This window comes from Lissotriton helveticus, chromosome 7 (assembly GCF_964261635.1).
Source record: "Lissotriton helveticus chromosome 7, aLisHel1.1, whole genome shotgun sequence".
Classification (NCBI taxonomy): domain Eukaryota; kingdom Metazoa; phylum Chordata; class Amphibia; order Caudata; family Salamandridae; genus Lissotriton; species Lissotriton helveticus.
In genome coordinates this window covers 965,536,023-965,563,656 of record NC_136068.1, presented here as the reverse complement: position 1 = coordinate 965,563,656, position 27,634 = coordinate 965,536,023, and the positions used below count along the sequence as shown (strand labels likewise).

Here is a 27,634-nt window from a genome sequence, read left to right as displayed (position 1 = left end):
CTGGGTAAGTGTATTCTCCCATACGGAGCATGTCTTTTAATTCTCTATGGAACCCTGCTGGATCTTTGTCATGACAGGGAATTAATTTCTTCATTTCGAGGAGTTCCATCTTTGTAATCGGGGTGTAAACAAACACTCGTTGCATTTCACCGTCCTCTGTCTTAACTGGATGCACTTCTCGTAACGGGTTCTGTCTTTCCATGTAAAATGGTTTACTTTCTGGGGGTGAGACATGAACAAAATGCGGGTTCAGAAACATTCTATATTTGTGGCGCTGTTCTAGAATGACACTAATTAAGTCGGTACCTAGACCTCTCCATCTATACTGGAGTAACTCGTTCAGGATATCATGTAACGGACCTGGATCAGAGTGCTGACCCTCATACAAAGTAATGAGGTGCTGGATCATATACATACCCACCAATCGCTGCTCGGCTGGGGGCATTTTCAGAAACATTTGTGCCACTATTTCGTCTGGAAAAGTGGTAGAATCAGTAATCCATCGGACTGCTGATCGGGCTAGTTCCTGTTCATGCATAGTACTTAACTCACTGTAACCGATTCGTGATTTCAGAATGTAATCGGTAGCTTGGAATACTTGTTCTAGGGAACCTTGTTCTGGTGCTGAATGATGGAAAATTGACTTGTGTTCTAGGCGTAAATGGCGATCTGGAAATCTAGATTTTCCTACATACGCTATTCTGGCGGGATTCTCGTCGTCTTCCTCTTCAGGATCAGAGTTACTTTCTTTCTCGCTTACTTGTGCTGCTTTACGTTGTTCGTGTATCTTTATTATTTCTCTACGGATTTTCTTGGACATACTCTCCATGGCACTAATGGTATTGTGCTTACCCTCGGCTATATTATCACTCCACTTTGTCAGGGTTTTCATTTCGGCCGGATCTTTGGACGGGTAATCTTGTTCTCTTATTAGACAGTTAATTAAAAACTTTAATATCATACGCTGGATCTCAGCCTTCCTTTGAGACATGGCATCACTAATACTTTCTGGATCATCCCCTGTACGGATGAAACGATATATTCTGTCTAGATCTTCTTTCATATTGGGTAGGGTGACTAGATACTCGGTCACCCTCCTTACGCGTACTGAATATAAAACCATATTATTCTCGCCTGGGACTGGGTCATAGGCACATTCGCCAAGGGCTTGCCTGATTTCTGCAACAGACTTATTACTCTTGGGAGTACGCTGTGATGCTTGAGCATGTAATTCGAGTGCTGACAAACGCTTGCGTGGCGGCGGGGTTTGAGGAGGACCTCCTCCTGCGGCCCCTAGACTAGAATCGTCGACTGATATTCTTCGTGGCGGAGCGGGAAATTGAAATGCTGGCTGGACCGGGGGTACCGTAGCAGGTACTGCATGGGGTGCCCCGGTGTCTGGAGGAGCAGGATGTGCCTGATTTACAGGGACTGGCGGAGCGCGAACAGGATTTGCATATTCAGGGACTGTGTCGTCCAGATAGGACGAAATAAAAATATCAGCTGCGGTCGGTTTGTGACGTAGCTTGGTCGGAACTAGTGGTGGCGGGAAATTACTGGATGCCTCCGGGGTCGCTTTTGGCAAGCCCTCGGCAAGAAGAGGGTACATACCCTTAATAAGGGCATTCCTCTGTCTGTCTCTCTGTTCAGTTTTGACTTGTTCACCTATCTCGATTAATTCTTTTTCTTGAGCTCGCTCTAAGGATTCTCTACTTAATTCTGACTTTCTGATTTCTTTTTCAGTTCTTTTATGAGCTTCTTTACGCCATAACTCAATGGCATCTTTCTGTGACTGTCTGGCTTTCTTTTTCCATAATGCCTCTTCTACTCGCATGATGCACTCAGCATCCCATGTACCCGATACGGGCCATCTATACTTTTCTTCTAACTGTTTGGTATACTCTACCCATAAATCTAGATACAATATGGCGCTTATGCCATGTTTCTGATACATAAAGTGACCTGGACTGTCCCTAGGCGGGACGGGAACTGCTGCTTCCAGCAGACCCTTTCTAGTTTTTAACTGACGTAACTTGGAAAATATGGGCATGACTGAACTGTAATCTAGACACAATACAATACACAATGAACACGATACTTATTCCCCATTCATACCACGACATTAAAATACATGAAAAACATTTAAAAATAACAGTTCGAACAGAATACTACCTGGAAATACTGAGAACAGAACACATAAATTTTCTCGAGAACAGAAACTGACTAGAACAGAAACTAGATGCACTGCTGAAACAGTACGAAACTTACCGGTCTCATAAAGAGACACGTCAGGACCCGCATCCACCGAAATGGACACTTCGTTTGTGGGACTGTGTACCACCAACCCACAGACCAGAGTCACTTAAATTGACCCTGTCTAGATACTACCCCAGTAACGGTACTCACCGGGCAGCAAGAACGGAAGGCCTCGGACTGGACTGGACTGTTACGACGACGGACGACGAACTTCGGACTTCAGTTACGGGTGGACCTCCGGATACCTCGGACCTTGGACTCTTGGCTTGGGCTCTGGTCGGGACTCGCCGCGTTCCTCCACCGTCTCGTCTGGATGCTGGACCGCCTCCTCCGTCTCCTCCGTGGGCCTGAGGGATACTTGAGCAGAAATATCTGCCACTGCGCAGAAGGGTTCCGTCACGACTGCAGAGGGTCAGGGGGTCGGCGTGGCTTCACCGACGCGTGGGGAAAGGGCAAGTCCCTGTTCGGGCGCCATTATGTGGTAAATAAATAAATAATACCCTATTTTTGACTAGACATATATCATAACAGATAGCTCAATAAATAAGAGTCAAAATTCGAGGTAGTAGGAGTTTTGCAGGTTTAATACAGCATAAGGACAGGAACAGGACAACCTGCATAGGAATAGGATGACAGGGTGACAGGGCCCAGCAGCTGCTGGGGCTGGATCTGGGATGAGCGCGCTGACTTTCAATAACAATACATGAGCATATATACATAACGCAAACACATAGCATTACATTGCAGTAGGCGTAGCAGTGGGTGGAGCAGAAGGCGTGACGCGTAGCAGTCGCGAAAGATAAGGGTAAAAGTAGGTGTAACTGGGCATATACATAGACATGTGGTGCAGACGTAACAGAATATGTCATGAATGGGGCGGAAACCATGGAGGGGGCTACCTGAGGAGCCGGGACCTCTAACCTAGTGGTGCGCGCAAACTGGCAATGACGTATTACTAGGAGAAGCTGGGGGCTATGAACTCTGTGCTAGGAGCAGAGACTGAAGTCTGGAGGGTCGGAGCGACATGTACCTAAACAGTATCTAGTATCTGATGTTTAGAGAACATGTTGATATAAACTAGAAGTCAGGAGGGGAAAAGCTAACTTGATTCTAAGACTGGACCATGCATTATTCTACATGTAGTGCGTGATGAAGAATATTAAATGACCATTAAATGCAGTATTTCTCTAACGTGGAGACGTGAAGGCTAGACAATGACGGAAACTATTGATGCAGTTCAGTAGCTTTAGGAATGCAGGGAAGGAGGACTGAACTGATAACTGGACTCATAACATACTCTTGGCAGACTCAGAGACTGAGCCAGGCTGCACCGGGCACTGCGAGGCAGGAAGTAAGTGAAGGGTCGAGGATACAGGTGGGGGCTGTATCACTCCTCAGCGAGGCTTCAGGAGACAGGAGCTGAATCTAGTGTCCAGGCCCTTTTGAGGCCTAGAAACGGGGACTTTATAATAGAATAACGTGCACACTGAGAAACGTGGCAACGTAGCTTTACATAGGCCTGATATTCGTAGTATTCACGAGGACTGGAAACTGGCATACTAGAGGGGGACACAACTGTAATTGCGTCATTAATCGAACATGGGGAATGCATATGCATATTTAATCATGCACACATAACATATGATGGATGACACGTAGGGACACAGAACATGGCAAAATTTACTTTTCCACAGGCACAATAAGTGCTGAGCCTTTAGGGGACTTCTCTGGTCACAGTGCCCTGGGTAACAGTGGTACCATTTTCCAGGGGCTGACATGTGGCCAGAGATGCCAATTGCGTTTAGGCTTCAATGCAGTTTTAGGATAGGAACATAGGCCCTGGGTACCTGATTAGCAGCAGCCCAGGGCACACTCAGTCAAAGAACATCAGCAATTCAGCAAAAAGTGGGGGCATGCCATGCAAGAAAGAGGGCAGTTTCTCACAACATATTAAAACTAATTAAGCTAGGAAATAGTAAGCGAGCAAATTTGAGTTACAAAACACAAGCAAATGGTAAAAAACAGGTGTAGTGCATGCCTAAGCAAGCTTTTTGCTGGTCTCCAATATATCTTTACAACCAGACAGCTGCCTAGTCTGGTAGGCTGAGACTTAAAATCCGGTAAATAAGAAAAGAAAAAAGCAAAGCCTATGAAAATATCTTTCTTTGATTAGAAACTAAAAATGTAGGATATAAATAAATACCCAACAGTCTCAACCATCCTTTATGTTGATATTTTTACAAGAGCAGTAAAACAATGGGGAAACGGTCTTACAGAGGAACTTTAAGGTACATAGGGACTTTGTAGGAAAGTGCCCTTTTTGATGGTCACTTCCCACTTTTAGCTCCAAATTCTTATGGTTATGTTTGACTTGGTAATCCCAAATTGGCAAAGACTTTAAAGTCCCTAGTATATGGTACCAGGGGTACCCAGAGCATAGGTGGTAAAGGGGTCACCAGGGCTGCATCTCGGTTTTGTGCCACCAGGGTTGACCCAAGAAAACTACTGACAGCAGGCCTGCCATTGCAGACTGCAGAAGAAGTGCAAAATGTTCGAACTCTACTGTGACCCCACCATGTGTGACATAGTCAATGCACTGTCTTTAGTATGTGTCAGGCACTCTTAAGAAAGGCCTCCTCAGTCCAGGAGGCAGGGCATTACATTAAAGGTATGACATACAAGTGCAAGCCTATACGTTCCAATACTGGCGTTCCCCAATGGAAACAAACATGCCTTCTCAACCCAGACATGGCTCTTGTGCCCTGGGTGACAGGGCATGCACCCAGGTGGCACCTTTGAGGTTACCCACCTGGTTTGCCCAAGCTTCACTGTGCTCTGACCGACCAACCAGCGCTTTCCTACGACTGCGGCTTCCAAGACAGGAGTCTGTCCACCTGCCAGGCAGTGGGATCACTCCCAGGAGTCAGGAACAAAGGCTTGGGCCGGAAAGAGGTCACACCTCTGCAATCCCAAGCAGGCTAGTGAATTGGCACATCAAGGCGATGAGCTTGAAAGGCTGCACCGTCTTTTATATGCATCTGGGCTGTCCCCCTAGAAAGATAGTCTTCCCCATGCCACAGGCGCACTTGCACCTGGGCAAGGCAGAAATTAGATATGCAGGAGGTGTACACCCTTCAGGAAGACTGGCCACACCTCTACGGTGGGCAGTCTGGTCTGTACACCTAAAATCAAATTCGGCTATCTTTAGCAGGGCAGAAATAGCGGGTTCTGGGTAGAAAAGGTGACCTACACCATCCGATGCTACAATGGCTGGCAATTGTACCTTAAATGGATGCATAGGGTGGTTTGTTATCCAAGAGGTGTTAGGTATCCAATTACCAATATTTCTAGTGTTACTCCCCACTCATCCCGCCTTGTTGATGTTAAACATAGGGGTTGTGTTGTCTAAAAGCACCAGGACAGTTCTCCCCTCTGTCTGTGCATAGAAGGTCTTCAGCTCTAAAGACAGTCTTGAGCTCCAACACATTTATGTGCCTCACTGTTAATGTTTAACTTTATGTCCCTCTGCTTTTTAGGTGCCCATGTGTGCCCCCACGCCATGTGGGATGTATGTGTTGTGAAGGTCACTGATGGAGTTGGTGTCCTGAATGGTCTCCAGTTTGTTATGTTCTCTATGTTCTACTATTATATCTTCTTTGCACTGCGTGTGTGACAACCACTAAATCCTCCCAACTCCCTGTAGCCCAAGACCACATGTTTGAGAGCCACTCCTTGATGGGTGACATGTGGAACAAGCAGAATAAAGGACACCATCATGCCCATGAGTTTTATCACAGTGCTCACTATCAAAGACAGTCTTCTCTGGCAGAGAGGAGACTGGTCTTCCAATGCCAGGGAACATTTTTATATCAGGGTTGCTTTTACCTCACTTGAGTTCAGTATGGCCACCAGGAACACCTTCTACTGTTCCGGTGTTGGGGTGATTTTTCTATGAATATGGAATACCCCCAACCTGTTAAGGCTAATTGACTGTTCACATGCCCCTTTGGCATTGCGTTTGCGAACTGGCTTTTAATAGGCAGTCGTCTAGGCAGGGATAAATGTGGATCCTTCCCCTTAAGTGCACTGCAAGACACACTGAAAACACCATGTGCGCAGATTTAACTGAAAAAGGTGAAACTTTGAATCTATTATCTACCTTGCATAAGATGTACCCGAGGAACTGCTTGTGATGCTGATATGTCAGTATGTGCAGGATAGACATCCTTCAGATCGACCGTGTCCATGTCCCCCTTTGTTGAGCCACGGTATGACATCCTGTCCTGGAGTGAGGTAATTTTAAAGTGTTGTGTCTGTATATACCTGTTCAGTATTAGTAGGTTCAGTATTGGTCTCAGTGTCTTGATACTTCTGGTTTTGACACCAGGATCAGAGTATGCACCTTTGTTCATCTGGTCTTCAAGTACTCTTCATGGCCTGTTTTTGCAAAACTTCTTGTACTTCCTGTTGGAACCAAGATCGTTCTTTGGGGTTGAGTGTTCATTTTCAGTAGCACCATTGGAGACCTTTTTGTCAGTTTAATGCAATATCTGTGTCATACACTGTTTAGTATCTATCTGTACAAGGTGATTGACTACCATTTCTATTCTGAGATTCACCAACTTTACAGATCTCCACATTGCTACAGTAACCAACAGCCAACTGGACCACTCAAACCTATACATTCTTGAAGACCTCAACATATGGTTTCACACAAAGCTTGAACAATCTATCTCAAAGACTTCAACGTACAACAAATAGTTTATGGCCCAACACACTGCGCAGTACACACGATAGATGTTATACCTGCACCCAAAGGACAAGCAACAGTTACAGACAACTTCCCAGTCAGCTGGAGCGACCACAAAATCCTCACAATCAAAATCCACGCATCTATCAATAACAGTTTGAGGACAACAAAAACAAACTTACACAGATAATAGAAAAAACTAGACATCCAGCAACTTTATACCCACCTTGAAAAACTCAGAAAACATGTGACCGAAAGAGACATATACTTTCTACAACTGTACCTGAACGGCACTTGACAATCAGACTCCAACAAAAACCACATCCAGACAGGACTATAAAAAGTATTCAACATATGAGTTTATGACATCAAAAGGATTCAGACCAACATGCAACCTAAATAGAGAAAATCAAGATATGAAAGACAAAAGCATGCAGACTGCCCTTCCAAAGAACTCCCCAAGAAAATTAGGGGGAAAATGGTGCATTCTATTACAAATCTGTAATGATATATTTAATTGTATTTGCTTTTAAAGCTTAGTAAAAGATGACTCGGGATAAGATTATCTTTTTTAGGGCTCTTCAATGATTCCCCATCACCCTCCAACAGTGCCTCTTATCTCTCCATAGCCAATCTGTCATATGTATATAATTTGTTTTATGGCACCTTTCATGCCAGTGTAGGGTGTCCGAGCACTTTACATCACACACATACAGAGACTATGAATCCTATCGTATGTAAATCAGTGTATAGAAAATGTTACATAAGGCAAAGGGATTCACATGTCAACACACTGGAAGGCATTTTTTAAGGGTGCTTGGTCTGGAGAAGCACAAACTCAGGATTCATAACAGTGGTTAGCGTACACTTTAATAATAAGAATGTATTTCTACCCAAACAAATCTGTTTTAGCAGCATCAAGATAATGAAAGACTGGGGAAAACCATAACTTACTGACTTGTACCATGCAGCTTGCATGCAACTCTTTGATGGCAGATTCATAGCCCACACGCTAGATTATGATTGTAACTTATGAACTGCACTGTAACAATCTGACAAAAGCAGTAACCCAGAGCTATGCACATAAAATATTGTTTTTCAAAATGCATGGTACACGTTCTGTGCAGCAGGCATATTAACCCTCTGCACTACCTCAGATGAGTCAAAGTTGCCACTGGACAAAACTTCCATCTCTCTCCAGCAGGTACATTCATAACCGGAGTTAGCGTGACACCTAATTGTTGCCCGAAAACTGTGGATTATACAAGGAACTTTGCAGTGCCTTTAAAACTGCTGCCTGATGACCCCCCTGGGAACGTGTCATGGACCCCTGGTGGTTCACAGACCACAGTTTGGGAGCCACTGTGCTAGCATATATGTATAGTGATATTTCTTCTAGCGCTACCTATCCCTGTGTCCCTAGGGTGGGTGAATCTGCCAGAATCCCAGTATGGGGATCGAACTCCACTGTTACCTGTGAGTGTCATCAGGGAGCCCATCTTGGTGTAGAGCTGGGAACCAACCCTCTCGGAAGGTAAAGAGGATTCAGCTGGGCTGGAATTCTGCCATGGGCCAACCTTACAGGGTCAGTGAAATGCGCCTCTAATTTAACAGAGTTGTTTATATAATAAATGTAGGAGAGTGGGGTCTGCAATCCCATGGCCAGCCCAGATTTTTGCTTTTTGCTTCACTGGTTTACGACTTTCCCTGTCTGTGGGCCTGCTAATCAGACCCACAGCCTAGCTGTTCTCTCTCTAAATTACAACCATGTACCTTAGGTGCATTTTACCAATTGGTACTGGGCCACCTTATCAGTCCCTGTACAGCATACCTTAGGTATCCAGGGCATAGGTGTACCCAGGGCCTACTAGGGGCTGAAGCATGTATTATGCCACCCCTGGCTGGCCACCCAAACAGACACAACTGGCTGCACGACAGCTGGGGCAAGGTGGTGTAAACACCCTTTGCTTTAGATATAGTATTCCCTATATCTAACCCTAAAATGGACACATATATTCCTATCAGTCACTCCTATGGTAGGCCTTATCAATCCTGAAGGCAGAGTGCTTGGAATTATGTGAGATGGTGCTCTGGCATGAGCTGAGCCCGTTTGCAGCGTGCGGAACCAAGTCCAAATAGCTGTTCCATGATAACGCTATACCATATACTCTTAAGTGCATTATAATCCTCGCGGTTAAATGCTAACTTTGGTATAGCATTATCAAAACATGTAGAGTAAGGTGTCATACGAATTGGAATACTAACCCCTCGCCAATTCTGGCGACGGGGTTAGCATTCCACCCTACTAGAGGGACACGACATGTATAACTGTGAAACCCGGTTAAAGTCAGACATAGCCTCAGCTCCACAAAATGGATGCTGCCACCGAGACACAAGTCTGCCCCCCTGCTGCTGGGAGTCCTTCCAGCAACGGAGGCCTGGACAAAGGGTTTCCTGTCAGGGGCGGTGCTAGCACCATCCCAGACAGGATTTTGTGTATCCCAGGTAGGCAGGGCTGAAAGGAAGGTGACTGCAAGTGGCACCCCGGTGCTCACTGTGCATATGCCGGCTCAAACCAGTTCCTGGGGCACACCAGCCCCTGAGCTGGGGAGAGCCCGGACAAAGGAGAGGGGTGTAACCACCCCCCTCCTAGTCCCACCCATAGGGCAGGACTTAGTCGCGTGCCAGCCCCTTTTCTTAGGATAAAGGTAGGAGCAGGCCCCCTTCCCAAATTAGATAATCTTGAATCTTGAAACTACTTTCCACGAAAGGAACTCTGGACTCTTCTGAAGACTCTCCCTTGTGGCTAAGGAGTAGCCACCCTGCACCAGCAGGCACCATCGAAGCTCTTGCAGTTTGCTGTAAGTCCATCCTCCGGATCAAGACTGCCCAGCTCGACGAGACCCGGATTCCCTGCCATCTCTGACCTCTACCTACATCATCCAGCCCAGCTGAGATTCGTGGGTGTGACCAGACTCGTGGGACCGGCCATCTTCAAGACCTGCACGACGCTTCACCAGCACGACCCCCGAGAGACCCTCGAGTAAGTGCATTGGGGTTTGAGAAGCCCTAACCCTGAGCAGCCCCAGCACCGAAGTCCAGCCCCCCAGCATCCACGAGATCTGCGTGGGGCCCTTCTGCTCTTTGCTGCTCACTGCGTTGTCCGGCTACTTGCCTGCTGGCTTGTAGCCCTCCTGACGACGAACCACGACACTTCCATCGCTGGTCTGGTTGCTCCAGACTGGCCCTTGCTCCCCCCTCCAACAGAGGAGCACCCTGGACCCTCCTGGTCCACTCCAGACGCCATCTTGAGTCCACCGCGTGGGCTTGACCTTGCCAAGGCTTGTTGCTCCAATCCTGGTTTCAGCAGCGCCGACAGCAGACACCTACGTGGGACAGCTCGCCCCTCCATCCTGGTCGCCGACAACGCCTCCTGGTCCGAGAGACTGCAGAGCCCAGCGTCGCCCACCCACCTGGTCGAGGTGATTTCATCCGGTGCCATCCTGGTGCCCATCTGATCACTGGCTAGTGATTAAGAACTGAGTCCCCTCTGCTTTCAGGTCATCTTCGACTCCGATCCAGGCTTGGGTCCCATCGAACTTCATCACTGGTCGCCTGCCAGCAACTTCTTCTTTCAGGCTCCATAGATTGTAACGAGGATTCCCGACGTCTTTTGAACCCTATGCAGCCGCAGCCCCTGGGCTAGGTAACTCGAGCATTTCGGTGCTCCAATATAGGTTCACTATCTAAGTGTCCAGATCCTTTTTCGTTTTCAGCCTAACTAGTCGGATTCGTCCGATAACACTAACTTTACGAAATCTAGCATCCATAGACTTCTTCCCGCATCCCGCGTGAGAGTGCACACTCTGCACCCGATCTCCCTAGGCCTCCTGCTCGTAATCTTAAGGTTCAGTAGTGTAGTTCTAGAGATCCTGAAGCCTCTGGATCTTGTTACTTACCTGCTAGTATTTCGTATTCCACTTTTGTAGTATATGGTTTTTCGTGCCCCTCGGGCATTTGTGTAAATTGTGCAACTTGAAGTATTTTCGTAAGAGTTTTGTATTGTGCTTAGCTCCCTGACTCATAAAGAGTTCAGGGTAGACTTGTTATAAATAAATATCCTTTATTTTCATAACAACTTGTGTGGTGTCCTTTCACTTGGTGTTCAAGGGGTATATGTGATGGTAAAACAGCTGGCTTAACACACCCTCTAGAGTTTAGCCTGAAGACTGCTCGTGTCCATGCTACTAGGATAGCTGGTCTGAAAGGTTGACTTACAACCAATCATCAATAAGGGTTGTTTGGTATGATACAAAGTGATCACTAGAATAGTGAGCACTATATATCAGGCCAACTTCTCACAATAAACATCACCCATGTTGCCATGCTGAAGTCCCAGTAATGCGGTCATTATGGATTCTACCCAGAGAATAATAAATATCACTTGCACAGTAAACTTTAGTGTTCAGACAGAATGCTCAAGGCTCTGATAATGTGCCTACGAAGATGTGTAAATGCAAGCAAATTAATTCATGGAAATTATCCGTACAAGCATGCACGCAAAAGTGTCACATGTCAACGTTCAAGAAAAGATGTCAATTTCAAACGTGAGAATGTAAAATGGTGGTGTTCCTGCCCGGGCCGAAAGTGATCACATTACACCCACTCCTTGGATGTGAGGCAACTAAAATACTCCCTAAAATATATGTTTAAAATATAGATTCAATATACAACATAAAAGCATAGGTCTTTTTTAATAATAAAAGCATATATAAAGCCAAATTGCATGTTAAAAAAGGTAACAGAAAAAGGGGTAAGTACAAACGCTTCATTCCTAAAAGCAATTTGTCAACTAAAAACCTAGCCGAAACAACAAAAAAAAAAATCTATACTGCCCGAAACTGCCAGATTGTTTAAATGTTCTGAGGAGTAGACTTAAGAAAACAAGTTACTTACATGTAAGGAAAATGCTACTTACCAGTATGCATCTGTTCTTGGCATGTAGAGCTGCAGATTTCTACACTTTGCATTAGATCGCCACCTGGTGTTGGGCTCAGGATGATTGCATATTGTTGTCGTCCTGAAAGAAGTCTTTGTAGTCACGAGATAAGTGACTCCTCCCTTGGACGATAGTGCGCATGGGCATCGGCTCCATCCTTAGATTGTTTTTCGCCATGATGGGAAATCATGGAGTTAGTAGAAAGAAAGAAGGGATGTCCATATGTGTATATCTAATTAAGATAAAACTGGAACAGATCCAGGTCCCGGGGAGGCACGAGGGCGTGTAGAAATCTGCATCTTTACATGCCAAGAACAGATGCATACTGGTAAGTAGCATTTTCCGTTCGAGGCATATGAGCTGCAGATTTTACACTTTGCATCGATTGTGCAGCAGTGTCTCCCCTAGCGGTGGTCACCTGTATACGTTGCAGTAGTTTGGAAGAGTTCCGAGGACAGCTTGGCCTACTGCAGCTTCCTGCTTGGCTTGCACATCAACACAATAGTGTTTTTAGTGAAAGTGTTTGTTGTAGACCATGTTGCTGCCTTGCAGATGTCTTCTAGGGGAATGTTCCCTAAGAAAGCCATGGAGGCTCCTAGTTTTCGTGTGGAGTGCGCTCTAGGAGGAACTGTAAATGTGCGTTTTGCATTGTGATAGCATATTTGTATACATTAAACAATCCACCTTGTAATTCCGGATTTAGAAATGGGGTTGCCTTTATGTGGTGGAGAGAAAGCTACAAATAGTTGCTTTGTTTTGCGATAGGATTTAGTCCTGTCGGTGTAATAGAGAAGAGCTCTTTTGACATCTAGTGTGTGTAGAGCTCTCTCTGCTACATAGTCTGGGTTTTGAAAAAACGCTGGTAACTCTACAGATTGGTTTAGATGAAAAGGAGTATTTACTTTAGGAAGGAATAAAGGATTAGTCCTTAGAACCACTTTGTTACGGTGTAATTGGAAGAATGGCTCTTGTATAGTGAAAGCTTGAATCTCACTAACTCTTCTAAGAGAGGTAATAGCAATGAGGAAAGTTGTTTTCCATGTGAAAAATTGCAGTTCACATTTGTGTAAAGGTTCAAAAGGGGGTCCCCATGAGCCTGGTAAGAACAATGTTTAGGTTCCACACTGGAGAGGGTGGTAACATAGGAGGAATAATTCTTTTTAATCCTTCCATAAAAGATTTTATTGCTGGCACTCTAAACAATGACATATGTTGTCTGTTTTGTAGATATGCTGCAATGGCTGCAAGATGTAAGCGTATAGATGAATATGCCAGATTACATCTTTGTAAATGCAGAAGGTAACAGATAATATTTTGGATGGAAGCATCTAAAGGATCAATTTGATTATTAGTGCATTAAAAGGCAAATCTTTTCCATTTGGCAGCATAGCAAGCTCTAGTAGTAGGTCTTCTGGCTGCTTTAATGATATTCATACAGTCTGGTGGCACGTTAAGATAACCAAACTCTAAAACTTCAGGAGCCAGATTCAGTTGACTTGGATCTGGATGCCTGATGTCTCCATGGTTCTGCGTTAGCATGGATGGTGTCAGAGACAGTTTTTGGTGTGGAACTAGAGAGAGTGCTAGCAGTGTGATGAACCACGGTTGGCGTGCCCATGTGGGAGCTACTAAGATCAGTTTGAGAGACTGCTGTCTGAACTTGCGTACCACTAGTGGTATTAGTGGGATTGGCGGAAAAGCGTACGCAAATCTTCATCCATATCGCATTGCCCTTGGACAACGGGTGTGGAAACTTGGCCGCGAAGGTTGGGCCTTTTGCGTTTGTGTGTGGAAAACAGGTCTGTCTGGATGACCCACTTGTGAAAGAATGTTTGAAGAACTTGCAGATGTAGTTCCCATTCGTGAATCTGTTGTGTCTGTCGACTTAACAGATCGGCTATCTGATTGTGCACTCCTGGAAGGTGTTCTGCGAGCAGCTATATCTTTTGTGGAATGGCCCATCTCCAAATGTTTTGTGCGAGCTGGGACAGTTGCAGGGAATGTGTGCCTCCTTGTTTTTGTATGTAGTACATGGCTGTCATGTTGTCCGTCCGGATTAAGACAGCTTTGTTCTGTATGTGCACTTGGTAGGACTTCAGTGCTAAGAAAATTGACAGCAACTCTAGGTGATTGATGTGAAGCACCTTATGTTGAGCTGTCCATCTTCCCTGAGTTGTGTGGGGGAGCAGATGTGCTCCCCATCCTGTCAGGGATGCGTCTGTTGTCAGTACTATCTGTGGAACTGGCTCGAGGAACAGCCGCCCTTTGGACACGTTTTTGGTGTTCCACCACTGCAGAGAGCGATGTGTGCAGCTGTCCACCAACACCAGGTATGTTAGTTGTCCTTGTGCCCGATTCCACGGATGTGCTCGACATTCCTGCAATGGGCGCATTTGCGGTCTTGCATATGGTACAATAAAAATGCAAGATTCCATCATGCCTATTAATTGCATGAACACTCAGGCTGGGAGAGAGTGTTGTTTTTGAAACCTTGTAAGTAAGGCTTGAATGCTGTGTATCCTGGCTGGACTGGGATAAGCTACAGCTGTATTGGTGTTTATGGTAGCCCCTAGGTATTGATGTACATGAGAGGGCTGGAGATGTGACTTGGTGTAGTTGATTGTAAACCCCAAGTTGTGCAGTGTTTGAATCGTTTGAGAAGTGTGTTGGACACAATGATTGAATGACTTGGCTCATAAAAGCCAATCGCATAAGTATGGGAAGACGTGGATATGTTGTCTTCTGAGATGTGCTGCTACTACTGCTAGGCACTTTGTAAACACTCGTGGTGCAGTTGTGACCCCGAATTGAAGGACTTTGAACTGATAGTGTTGTCCTTCTAGTACAAATCTGAGATACTTCCTGTGAGAAGGATATATGGGAATGTGGAAGTAGGCTTCCGTGAGGTCTAGTGTTGTTAGGAAATCGCCTTGTTGCAACAATGGGAGCACTTATTGTAAAGTGATCATGTGAAAATGATCTAAGTGTATATACAGATTGAGAGGCCTTAGGTCTAGAATTGTTCTTAGTGTTCCGTCCTTTTTGCTCCTTGATGTTTTAACGGAACTAGCTCTATTGCATCTTTTTGGAGCAATGAAAGAACTTCTTGTTGGAGCAGCATTAGATGTTCTGTGGACATTGGACGCTGTCTGAGGGGTAGCTGTAAGCTCTAGGCAGTAACCATACTGGATAATTTGTCTTACCCACTTGTCTGTTGTGATGGAATTCCAGACAGGTAGGAACTGTGTTAGTCTGCCCCCTACGGAGGTGTAATGCTGTTGGGGGGAGCAGAAGGAAGTCACTGTTTTGTGTCAGGATCTACTTAACATGCTCAATGCCATTTTCACAGCTGGCACACAATGTCTTAAACATCACGTCAACCTCCAGCAGAAAGACTATAACTGCAGTGTGTGTGTCTTCACACTGATGAAACTGTAGCCCCGGAGACAAACCGACATTGTTTTCACGGAAAACATGGAACAAGTGAGGGTTTACTAATGATTCACATTATTTGCACACCCATCATTTCTTGGACTCTATACTATTGACGCTCAAAGCCTCAAACATAAAGCAAGAAAAACGATTGTGCCATTGACACTCAAAGCCTCAAACATAAAGCAAGAAAAACGATTTAGTCTTACCAGATTCAGGTCCGCAGTCTTTGAGAGTAGTTTCACATATGCACCACCACACTCTATTCCATTTTGGAAATTAACCTCATACCTAAAATAATCAATAATGTTTGAGTCAATAAATTAAAGCATACCTTTGTTGTTCTTTGCGACAATGTCAAAATATGATATGAAAGGCAAGAGACGCAGTTTCTTTTTTGAAGCAACGTTTTACTGCGTTTTTTTGACTAAAATAGTCTGAACAGATTGTAAAGCTGTGCCGCCCAACTTACTAGGTTTGTCTCCATCATATCTAACATGCATGAAGTTTGTAGGTTTGTGTGGGATAAAGATTAAGCGATGAACAGATTAGCAGATATATTTTGTGTGTGCTGTACCAAGTGGGTGGGTGCTCCTTTGTGTCAAGCTGGTGAGAACTATCTGATAACCCAACCTACACGTCATACAGCCTTCCCAAACCACTTTCTCACTTTTCTGTATTGTGTTTCTCTCCCATGGCAAATGGATCAGAGGTCGACCTGTGTGTGAGGCAAATAAATAACCAATGGTCTGACTGGGACGCACGAGCAAAGAAACCATTGACATCGGGCAAGAAGAAAAGACCGGATGCTACTCTGGGTTGGGACGAGCCTGGAATCTTTTTAATGGTAAAGGCTATGTGATTGGCTATCGGATCTTGGCTTACTGGTACTGGACACCTCAACCAGTAGCAGGTTTATTTTTGTCCAGTAGCAGGTTTATTTTTGTCCAGTAGCAGGTTTTTTTGTCATGGCACAAAAGGCCTGCTCAGCAGTGTTGGCAAATAGGCTGCTGAACGACTAATTGGTCTCCGATGTACTGATACTTTCCCTCCACAGAGTGTCCATGCCTGCAAAACCTGTGGAGTTGTAAAGCTGCTGTGATTTGGGGAGAGAAATAAAAAATAAACAAAACATACCCACATGCCAAGATGATGGTCTGGGCAACTTTATACTTAAAGACCTGCACAAGACTAAAGGCTAACAGATTAGAGCTAGTTAAAGGGGAGCTTTACAGATCTAGCTGCCCAGTACACCAAAGTTCAGAAGGAAAAAAAGAGGATTGGCAATACTGATGAAATGAACTACTACATTGTCACTGTGGAAGCAAGGATGAGCCTGCACTGTAGCAGGCCCATGCTATGCATGTATGTAATCTGTACCACACTGCCATTCTTCAGCCCCACAGTGATTAGAAAGCAGTCTGCCTTCTGATCCTGGTGTTGTTCGAGTGTATGCACTGACCTCCATGTGGCTGCTTCCCAAATATCGGTTACTGAAACATTTCAGAGCCAAGTTACTTACCTGTAATCCTAGTTCTCATCCAGGGGTATACTCATCAAAGTCATAATCTATGAATAATCCCAGCCCATGTGCGGGATCCCGGAGCATATAGAAAATACATATAGAAAATACATATACATACATATACATACACACATATATATATATATATATATATATATATATATATATATATATATATATATACACACACATATATATGTGAAAACATATACATGCAGCCTAAAATGTTTCCAAAATGGCAAAGATGCTGAAATTACATAGGTTTGCATAGTAGCAGCTATCCTCTCCCAACTCCTAAGGAAGAAAGAGCAGTAAACATTGGTCATACAACAATGCTTTATTGCCATAGAAAAACCTGTAATTGCAGGCATTTGCCAGTAGGCTGCAGCAGAGTATAAAGAAACAAAGAAAACGGACACCTTGCCTTTAAGGCATTAGAGTAGGGGTACCGTGCCTTTAAGATCTGCAGGCGACCCCCTACTCCCATGATGCACCACAGGTGGCAGTTCTTTTTGGAGGTGCATAAACACTTGAGAAAATCCGTAAGTAACATACCATAACTTTGCAGTAATGCTCGTCCGGGGAGGTGGGTGGGTCGCTTATGACTTTGATGAGTATACCCCTGGATGAGAACTAGGATTACAGGTAAGTAACTAATCCTTCTCATCCAGGGAATACTCCTCAATAGTCAATCTATGAATAGATTAGAAAGCCCATACCCATTGTCTCGCGGACGAGCAATCAAGTATACAGCAAAAACATGAATCAACATCACATTTATAATCCAGTTATGCAAACAAATTCCTCAAAGAGGCCAGTCCCACTTGGGCATCAGCCCGTGCATCTGAATCTAGGCAATAATGGCGGGTAAAGGTATGTACAGAACGCCATGTAGCTGCCTTACAAATCTCAGATATTGGAATGTTGCGAAGGAGAGCTGTAGTAGAAGCTTTCCCTCTGGTAGAGTGTGCATGAGGTTTGCCCTGTAAAGCTTTGTTAGCCAATTGGTAAGAGAGCTATACAGGAGACGATTCATCGTGAAATAGATCTTTTTGAAGCTGACAGACCGGTATTAGTTGACCAATAATTAACAAAGAGCCGGTCAGACTTTCCTAAGTTAAAGAGTTTTAGCCAGGTACATTTCAAAACCCTCCGGAGATCTAGAGAGTGTAAAGACCTCTCAGGGGGAGTGGTTGGTTGAGGAAAGGAAGTCGGCAGACTGATGGTCTGATTGATATGGAAATCCAAGACCACGTTGGGTAGGAAGCCTGGATGTGTTCTCAGCACCACCCTATTGGCATGAAACACTGTGTAAGGTTCATTGCAACACAGGGCTTGGATCTCGCTCACCCTACGGGCAGAGATGATAGCTACCAAAAAAGCAGCTTTCCAGGTCAGGTGTTCCAAAGAGGCCTTATGGATAGGCTCAAAGGGAGCACCCATCAATTTGGTAAGTACAATGTTAAGCTCCCAGGGAGGAGAGGTGGACCTCACTGGTGGAAACACTTTAAGCCCCTCTAAGAAATCTTTGACCACAGGCATGAGGAAGAATGAGGTCTGAGAAGGAGACTTCCTATAGGCTGTTATTGCCGCTAAGTGAACCCTGATGGAGGGGTACTTCAAGGCCAGACCTTGCCAAATGTAACTAGTAGGTGAGAATCACCTGCTCCTGACCTTGGATTGGATCAAGAGAATTGTCCATACACCAAATGTAAAATCTCTTCCACTTGAAAGCATAAGACTTTCTAGTGGAGGGCCTCTTTGGCTCTTTAAGAATGTTCATGCAGTCTGCTGAAAGGTTTAGGTGGCCATTTTGGATGACCTCAGGAGCCATGCAGTCAATCAAAGGAAAGGAATGTTGGGGGGAAACACCATTCCCTCGTCCTTGGTCAGCAAGTCTGGGCGGCAGGGCAGGCTCCGGTGACTCAAAGACGGGGCATTTTGCGTGTCGCGTCTGCGAACAGATCTATGTCTGGTACGCCCCATTATCGAAACACCTCCTGCACGACCTCTTCGTTGAGCACCCAGTCGTGAGCTTCTACAAAGTCTCTGCTTAGGCCGTCCGCCAGAACATTCAGGTGAACTGCCACGATGGAGACCTCTCGCCAGAAGCCAGTGCCAATGGATTGAGCTCCCAGAGACAGAACTCAGGACGTGTGCCTCCCTGCTTGTTCAGATATAATATTGTTGTTGTGTTGTCCGTCTGAACTTGAATGTGGTTGGTGCGCAGAGACGGGTAGAGAGATTTGAGCGCCAGATACAGACCGGAGCGCCAAGAAGTTGATGTGGAAGCTTTTTCTACTTCGGACCAGAGACCTTGTTTCTGAAGCTGTTCCTAAGAGCACCCCAGCAGTGCATTGAGGCATCTGTGACTACTGTCTGAGATGGAGGCTACTGATGAAATGGGACCCCCTGCAGAAGATGAGAACGTTTCAACCACCATCTGATGGAGTCTCTGGCAACTTGGTGGAGAGAAACACTATCTTTCCAGTGGCCTGACCTCTCAGACCATTGGTCCTCGAGTGTCTGCTGCAGAGGCCTGATGTGAAGGCGTGCATTGGGCACAATGTAGATGCACGAGGCCATCGATCCCAGTAGTGACAACACTTGCCTGGCTGTGGGGCTTTGGGTGTCTAGCAGGGTGCGGCACTTCAGAAGCATGGATGACAACCTATCCTCCGAAGGACACGCGCTTGCCTCTGCGGAGTCCAAGGAGGCACCCAGATAGTGTATTCGTTGGGTGGGATTGAGTACTGACTTTTTGTAGTTGACCTGCAAGCCCAAGGAATGCATCAGGTTGGGACAGTAAGAAAGATGGCTCTGAAGCAGAACAGGTGTGAAGCTTTTCAGGAGCCAGTCGTCTAGGTGGGGATAGACTAAGGTCTTCGCCTGTGGAGGAAGGCAGCCACCACCGCCATGCACTTGGAGAATGTCCATGGGGCGGATCTGAGGCCGAACTGTAGCACTCGATACTGGTAGTGGTGACGGTCTATCTGAAACCTGAGAAATTTCCGATGCTTTACTGAGACAGGTATATGAAAGTAAGCGTCCTGCAGGTCGATGGCACACATCCAGTCTCCCTGGTGAAGGTGTGGAAAGATCTGGTGCAGGGCTAGCATACAAAATCTTTCTTTACTGATAAACCTGTTCAGCAGACGTAGGTCGAGGATAGGTCTGTACTCTTTGGCTACTCCTAGTTTTTGGACTAGAGAGTAGCGGGAGTATACTCCCTGATTTCTTCGCATGGGAGGGACCTCCTCTATTGCCTTTTTCATGAGAGAAGGGTAGAAACTTTGTCCTTCAACAGCGGACTTCGAATTCAAGGAAGGTGCTTGAGTTGAGGGGACACTTGCGGAGGAGGAGACTTGAACCTCAGCAAGTAACAATGCTGCACAATACTCAGCACCCATTTGTCCTTCGTTATGGTTTTCCACTCGTCCAGGTGATACGCTACACTCCCTCCCACCGGAGTGGTTAACGGTTGAGGAGGAAGCCACGACTCAAGGTTTGGGAGGCTGCTTGGAGGTGGACTGTTTATTGTTATTGCCTCTGCCTCTACCAGAGCGTCTCTGCTGGAACTGAGATCTTTGCTGCATCTGGGAGGACCACTGAGTGGTTTGAACCCTCTGTTGGTAAGACCGCTTGTCGCCCTGACGGAAGCGCTTCTTAAACTCCTTGCGTTTCCCCAGACTCACAGCCTTAACAGTGTCCATCTCAGCCTTCATCTTGGTCATCTCGTCGTCAGCGTGAGCCCCAAACAGAGATGAGCCATTGAAAGGGAGGTTTAGTATCTTCTTCGGAGCATCAGGCTTTAGGCCTGTGAGGCGCAGCCAAGCCGAGCGTCGTGAGCAGACTCCATAGGAGTAACCATGAGCGGCGAGATTATTTGGTTGACTACGAGCCCTCCTTCCTGTAGGATTTCGGTGAAATCCTGCCGGTCTTCTTTGGGAAGCTTCTCGGTGAAACGTGTGAGTGTGTCCCAGAAAGATCTGTCGTATCTCCCGAGAAGGGCAGAGGCACTGGCGACCTTCATGTATGACGCCGAAGTGTTGCACATTTTCCTCACATACGAGTCCATTTGCTTACTATCCTTCTCAGGGGCACCGAGGATGAGGTGGAAGCTGAGTGGGATTTCATGGCTGCCGCCACGATGACCGAATCAGCTGGTGGATCAGTCCCGAGGAACAACGGGTCCTCTGCTGGAGCCTTGTATTTTTGGGAGATTCTGGAGGGCACATAACCCACCGTCGCAGGGGTAAGAAAGGTGGCCATAGCCGGTTCCAGGAATCCGGGCACCAGAGGTAGCAGCGGTCTGGGAGCTGTCCGGTGATGCAGGGTATCAAAGATGATCGACGTGGGAACCACCGGGGTATGCATGTTAAGTTTCTTTGCCCCCCTACCCAGAACATCTGTAAATGTAGAGATGTCATCTATGGGTGAAACCCGTGAAGGAGGTGTGGAGGAGGTTGGAGAATAGTCCCGGACCGTAGATCTTGTAGACGAAGACCATATAGGAGATCTTGTGCGCCTTCTCTTATGGGGCCCGTCGCGTTGGCGGCTGTGCCGACCCCTGGATCTTAGACCGATGTCTGGAGGGCGATCTTGGCCTGGAAGGTGATCTTGGCCTGGCAGGAGATCTTGGCCTCCTAGGAGGAGACTTTGAAGGTCTGGCCGGAGTGCTCGTACTTGGACCATATGGTGGGACCATATGGTGGGTACATGCGGGAGTAATCCGAGCCCAGACTACTGCGACCACCAGATACAGCACCATGCGGACGGCGAGGAGACAAACTGCGGGATTTCCCCTCCTCAGATTTGGGGGATACTTCTGGAGAGATCTCCACAATATGCAGCCCAGGAGACGATAACCGGTCCCCTGATTATGCACGGGACCCGGGATCTGACTGCCTCGGGGACTCTGCAATACCTGTGATGTCTTCTCTCGACGCAGAGTGCTTCGACGTCGATGATGTCTGAGTGACCATCGGCGTTGAGCGAGGTCTCGATGGTTTGGACGTCGATCGTCCACGACTATGAGGTGACCTAGATAGCGACCTTCAGCGTAGAGTTGGTGATCTCGACGTCGATCTGCTATGACGCTGAGTCGAGGGCGATTTTCCATGACGTCGTATCGACGACGATCTTCCACGACGTCGTGTCGACGGTGACCCTCCATTGTGCCGGATCAACGTCGATCTCCTCGACGTCGAGTGGTGGGATCTCGACGATCCTCTCGAAGGCAGCAGGCCAGCCGACGGTGACATGTCAGCCGTCAGTACTCTCGACGCTGACCCCTTCGAGGGCGGCAGAGAGTGTCTCGACGTCGACGGACGCCTCAAAGGAGTCTGATCCTATCAGCAGCCACAGACTTCGAGCCAACTTACTTGGATGCGGCGGAGACTCTAGACGTCGCGGTGGTGTCCCTGAAGAGCGCCTGGGCCTCAAGGAGTCTAGTTTTTCCTTGTCTGGTGGGGGAGCTTCGCCAGATGTTTGAGAGTTAGCTCTTTTACGTGCGTTAGACACGACTAGAGAGTCTAGGGGAACTGGTCCCTTTATATATGCTGGGTCAGATGGTGCAGCTTTATACTTTCTCAACTCTTGGGTTTATGACCCGAGTTCTGACTGGGTCTTTAAAGACCTCAGAGGAATTTTTCACCACGCCTTTGAGCATTGGCAAAGTTGCTGAGGACCTTTGTGCAGTGTCAAATGTATCTAGCAGGAAGTCCTCCTCTACTGCATCGGAGTGCATGTCTACCCCGTGGTATTGTGCTGCTCTAATCAATAACTGGTTAAACCCCATAGTGTCTTCTGGCAGTGAAGGCCTAGAGGGGTATATGTCATCTTGGGGTACATTTGGGATGTCTGGTGTATTATAGTTGTCCCATGGGTCTGGCGAGGTTGGGTGATAATATGGCTCCTCTGGGTTAGCCCCTGTATCTGATAAGTCGTCCCCATCATCATTATGTGTGCTAGATGGTGTAGGGGAGCGATGTGGTGAAATATGGGGGGAGGGATTGGGTGCAGGAGGCGAGGAAGGCACATGCATAGGTGAGGTAGCAATGTCCTTCATTGGAGCAGGAGCTGGTGCCTCTGATGGTCGTTTCTTTGATAATGTCAATCGACCAGTCTTAGGAACTTTTATGAGAGTCTTTTGCCTCGGATCTGGAGTAAACAAGTCTCTTTCAGGAGTGTGACCTTTCGGCGTGGAAGCTTGTTTTGGCACCATAGCGGCTTCTTTCGATCTTTTGTCTTTAATGGGGGAAGCCGGGTTCTTTTTCGGTACCGAAGTCTTTTTCGGTTCCGAGGGTTTTTTCGAGTCAGATACTTTTTTCGGCTCCGGCGTGTGCTTAGTCTCCGATGCCTTCTTGGGGCCGGAAGCTTTGTGTGGCTCTGAAGTTGTTTTCGGCGCCGATGGTTTAGGTGCGGTACTAGATGGTTTCTTCGATGCCGGTGAGTGTGGGATGGCACCGAGTGGGGTCGACTCGAGCCCGAGTCGCCCAAAGGCTTTATTGACTTCTTGGCCGAGCCCGAAGGGGGGCTGTCGAAGTAGTGTCTCGGTGTGCACCCGAGCCCGAGGGAGTGACCGTAGCCTTTTTTGTGTGTGTCGAGGGAGGGTCGGGGTCGACGGTCTTACTTACGACCCGCTGCGCTGGAGTCACGTCCTCGACATCAGAATCTTCTGCCTCTGAGTTGCTGTCGACGTGGTGCTGTTCTGGGACATCGACGCCTTCCTGGAAGATGTCATCCGGAATCGATGCTGAAGATCGAGCCATTGTTCCTCTGGCTCTCCGGTCCCGGATAGTCTTTTTGGAGCGGAAGGAGGCACAGGCTGAACAGTCCTTGGCCTCGTGCTCCAGAGAGAGGCAGAGATTACAGACCTCGTGGAGGTCGGTGTGGGGAAACTTCGACCCATATTGAGGACACTTTTTAAATGGCGTCCATTCCATTAGTTGGAGTCGAGGCCTAGTTGGGCCCGAAGGACGTAGTCGACGACCGGAATCGACGTTCTTGGTCTTGAAGAGTAGTGTCGACTGGAAAACGCTTTTGAGAGTAGTTTCTTGAAGCCGGTGAGGATTGCGCGCCGACGGTAATCGGTTCCAACAAGGAGCGCTGGCACCACATCCGAGCCCGGTGGCGGAAAAACACCAATCTGGGGATGGAGCCGATGCCCATGCGCAGTATCATCCAAAGGAGGAGTCACCTATCTCGTGACTTCCAAAGACTGTCATATAGCTACTATACATCTTTATAATGCGTTAAGTTAGTATAGGCACATTTCATGTTTAAACGCCATTTTTCCTTTTGCTGCTTCTGCACACGACACTTAATTGTTGATTTAGCTTTCAACCTAGTATTTCATTGTGGTTTACATGAGAATAATATGTTATTACTCTGATATCAGCTTTGCTTAATAAACTATGTCTGTACAGAGAGTGCTGAAGCTTCAGGAACAACAAGATACTGAATTGTTATGAGGTCTGATCTTCGCGCCTTCATAGACATAACATAAGTGCAGCTTCTGCCAATTTTGGCTTTTAGGCGGGTTTTATATTGCTTTGCTACACACACAAACACACTTGATGCTGTTCGCATGCAGAGAGAGCTGGTGTATGCTGATGTGATCCCTTCATTCTAGGACACTGAGGTATGGGCCCGCCCTAATTCAACCCAAAGAGACCTTCTTAGCTATTAATATAATATGCGAGTTAGGGAGGGTGAGAAATAAGTGTTGTTAACCCTTATTAATTTACAGCATGGTAACATGCTGTCACCGTTCGCTTTCTATGGACTAGTAACTATGCTTGTAGCTTTGTTGTTGATAATATGTTTACTTGTATTATCTAAGATACTGCGCCTGAGAAGACGGCATTAGTAAATAAACATTTCAAATGCTCACGTGTTCTTCTTTACTCCCTGTTCTGGTTTGTAATGATTGTATAACGAAAGAGTGCTCATGTGTTCCACGTAACCTGAGGCTGGTGAGTTCATGTTCTGGTTTGTCTAAACATTGGGAGTAGGTTATGACCAATGAGACACTGTAGCTAGCTCGGTAAGGGGTTTGTTGGGTACTAAGGTGAGTTTTGGGTCACCCTAATTCGCGGAGGTTCCAATCCTCTGTGCACAGTTCTGTGGGAGAACAGAAACCCTGCTACATGGCGCCCGTACGTTGGAGGCCTTATATCATGACACTCGAGTAGTATATCATTCACGCCTTAACCCCTTCACTATCGTTTCCGGAAAACGGTGGTGTCGGTGAAACCTACCTGTTTTTTGAAATAGGTCTTTATTCAAGCTTGATTCTTTCTAAACGGTTTCCTGATTTACTACCCAGTTGTGCTACAAAGTTCCCTTTGTTTTTCAGTAGTTCTGGTGGAATCATGGCTGTAGCCATTGCGCAGCATAGTCGCATTGCGGTGCGCAACCATTTACAAACTTACCAAGTCCCATTGGAAGGCATGGCTGTGATTTTGGTGGTGTGTGCAGATCCGGCGTACCCTTTCGAGCTCTTTTACTCGTGGGTCACATTTCCGGAAGTGGACGCGAATTCTCAAGTGTTCCTCCACTACACACCCTCCCCTGTACCGGCGGAGTATACACCGTACAGGGCACTGGAAATACCTATTGATCATTGGCAGCATCGCGTTTGGTTTGATGGCGCCCTCCCCCACTCTTTGTCAGCTGCGAGGTTAGGTCCACTTTCCATTCCAGGTACAAATTGGCCTGCTTTGGGTGGATTTACCCCGCACCCGAATCACGGCGCTTGTCCCCTTGCTGATATTCGCAGACTACACGTTGTCTCGATTGCTGTGATTCGTGCATTAGTGCAATACATAGGTCGTCATCTCCCGGGTGGTCCCCCCGGAGGTGGGGCCGTTCAAACGGAACGTGGCGGTTTACGCCTGAATCCGGTTATGGTACATTCGGTTTTTGGTCAGCGTCCCGTTGATAATGATGACTTCCCTTTCTGGCTTGCCGAGAAGTTTGACCAACTGGAGGCTGTGTTTCCGAATTCTACTCCTGCTGATAAACATAGAATGTTGACGATTACTTTACCAAAGGATTTAACTCCTGAGCTTGTTGACTGAAAGCTGGGGAAAGACTTTTGCGGCCGTTTATACGAGGTGTTTCGGCACCCCGTCTATGACCGCACTGCCTGAGATCGTTAAACGTGTTCAGGATGATCACGGACCGGAGGCAGCGGTTGAATTGGGTATGCGCCTGTGTGGTTCGTTTGAGATAGTAAGTGATCTCATACTCTCCAATATTAAAGGAGATGCGGTGAACTTTCAGGTGTCGAATGCTTTGGCTGCTCTGCCCGATGCCGATAAACCCCGACAGTTAGCGAAGATAGTTGTGGCCACCTATAAGACGATTGGCCGCACAAGTAGAGGTCTGAAATATTTTCCTGTTAAGGAGAAAAAACAACCAAAAGGACAGTCTGCTGCGGCAGATGTCCAGCCCAAGTCCAAAAAACAAAATTGGCCTAAAAAACAGACACAGGGAAAGCAACAAAAGCAGACTCAGGATTCTTTTCCTGCAACACAAGTTCCTGCGCCGACTGAAAAAGTTTATGATTTGCGCGATCGCGCGATGATTAAATCGCCTGATCGTTTTCAGGTTTCTGATCAACGCTCTCCTCGTTCCTTTCAGGACTCATCGGCCCCGAAAACCGGTGGAGGAGGAGGCGGTAGGGGACGTGGTGGCCAACAGGGACGTGGCCAGTCCCGCCAGACAGACGGCGCGGCGAAGCAGGAGGATTCTACGCCAAAAAGACCACAGTTTGCGAAAAAGAAAGTCGCGGCCTTAACAGCGCATAGATATGCCACAGATAGTGAGAACGCGGCTTCGGAATCTGACGTGGGCTCTGACCTTGCTGGACAGCGCGGCGGAGATTACCATAGTCAGAGAGGCGCTGCGTCCACTACTGAGGGTGACAGCGACTGATGTCTACGTTGTAATTGAAACAGCAGATACGAGACTTGCTCCCCCTGAAAGACTTTATGAAATTGTCCTGTTAATTGAAGGTGACATACAGCGCACCGTTAAAGGGGTATTTTGGGAAAATTTGTCTTCTACGTATGATATTTTGCTTTCGGAGGCTGTGAGAAGTTGGCCTGATATGCAGTGCTCACTATTCTAGTGATCACTATGTATCAGTCCAAACAACCCTTATTGATGATTGGTTGTAAGTCAACCTTATAGACCAGCTATCCTAGTAGCGTGGATACGAGCAGTCTAAGGCTAAGACTCTAGAGGGCGTGTTAAGCCAGCTGTTTTACCATCACATTACCCCTTGAACACCCAGTGAAAGGACACCACACAAGTGTTATGAAAATAAACAGTGTATTTATTAGAATCACAACAACCCTGTACTCTTTATGAGGACAGGGTGCTAGGCACACAACAAAACTCTTACGAAAATACTTAAGTTAGCACAGTATATACAAATGCCCGAGGGGCACGAAAAACCATATACTCTAAAAGTGGAATGCGAAATTACTAGCAGGTAAGTACAGTACTAATAGGCTTTGGAATCGCTAGGACTTGACTATGGAATCGTTAGATTACTTCTAGGAGGCCTAGGGGACTCGGGTGCAGAGTGTGCACTCTCACGCGGGATGCGGGACAAAGTCTATGGAAGCTAGTAACGCTAAAGTTAGTGTTCACGGGC

At 46.7% G+C, this 27,634-nt stretch overlaps 1 protein-coding gene across 2 annotated transcripts in view; it reads right to left on the bottom strand.

Annotated features, from left to right (window-relative positions):
• CANX (calnexin) overlaps nucleotides 1-27,634 on the bottom strand; it is a 574,990-nt gene that overhangs the window by 307,849 nt on the left and 239,507 nt on the right. For both annotated transcript variants that reach the window (XM_078653533.1, XM_078653534.1), the window contains exon 6: nucleotides 15,647-15,728. In XM_078653533.1, coding sequence (XP_078509659.1) covers nucleotides 15,647-15,728 — 82 coding nt within the window. The remainder of the gene's footprint in view (nucleotides 1-15,646; nucleotides 15,729-27,634) is intronic.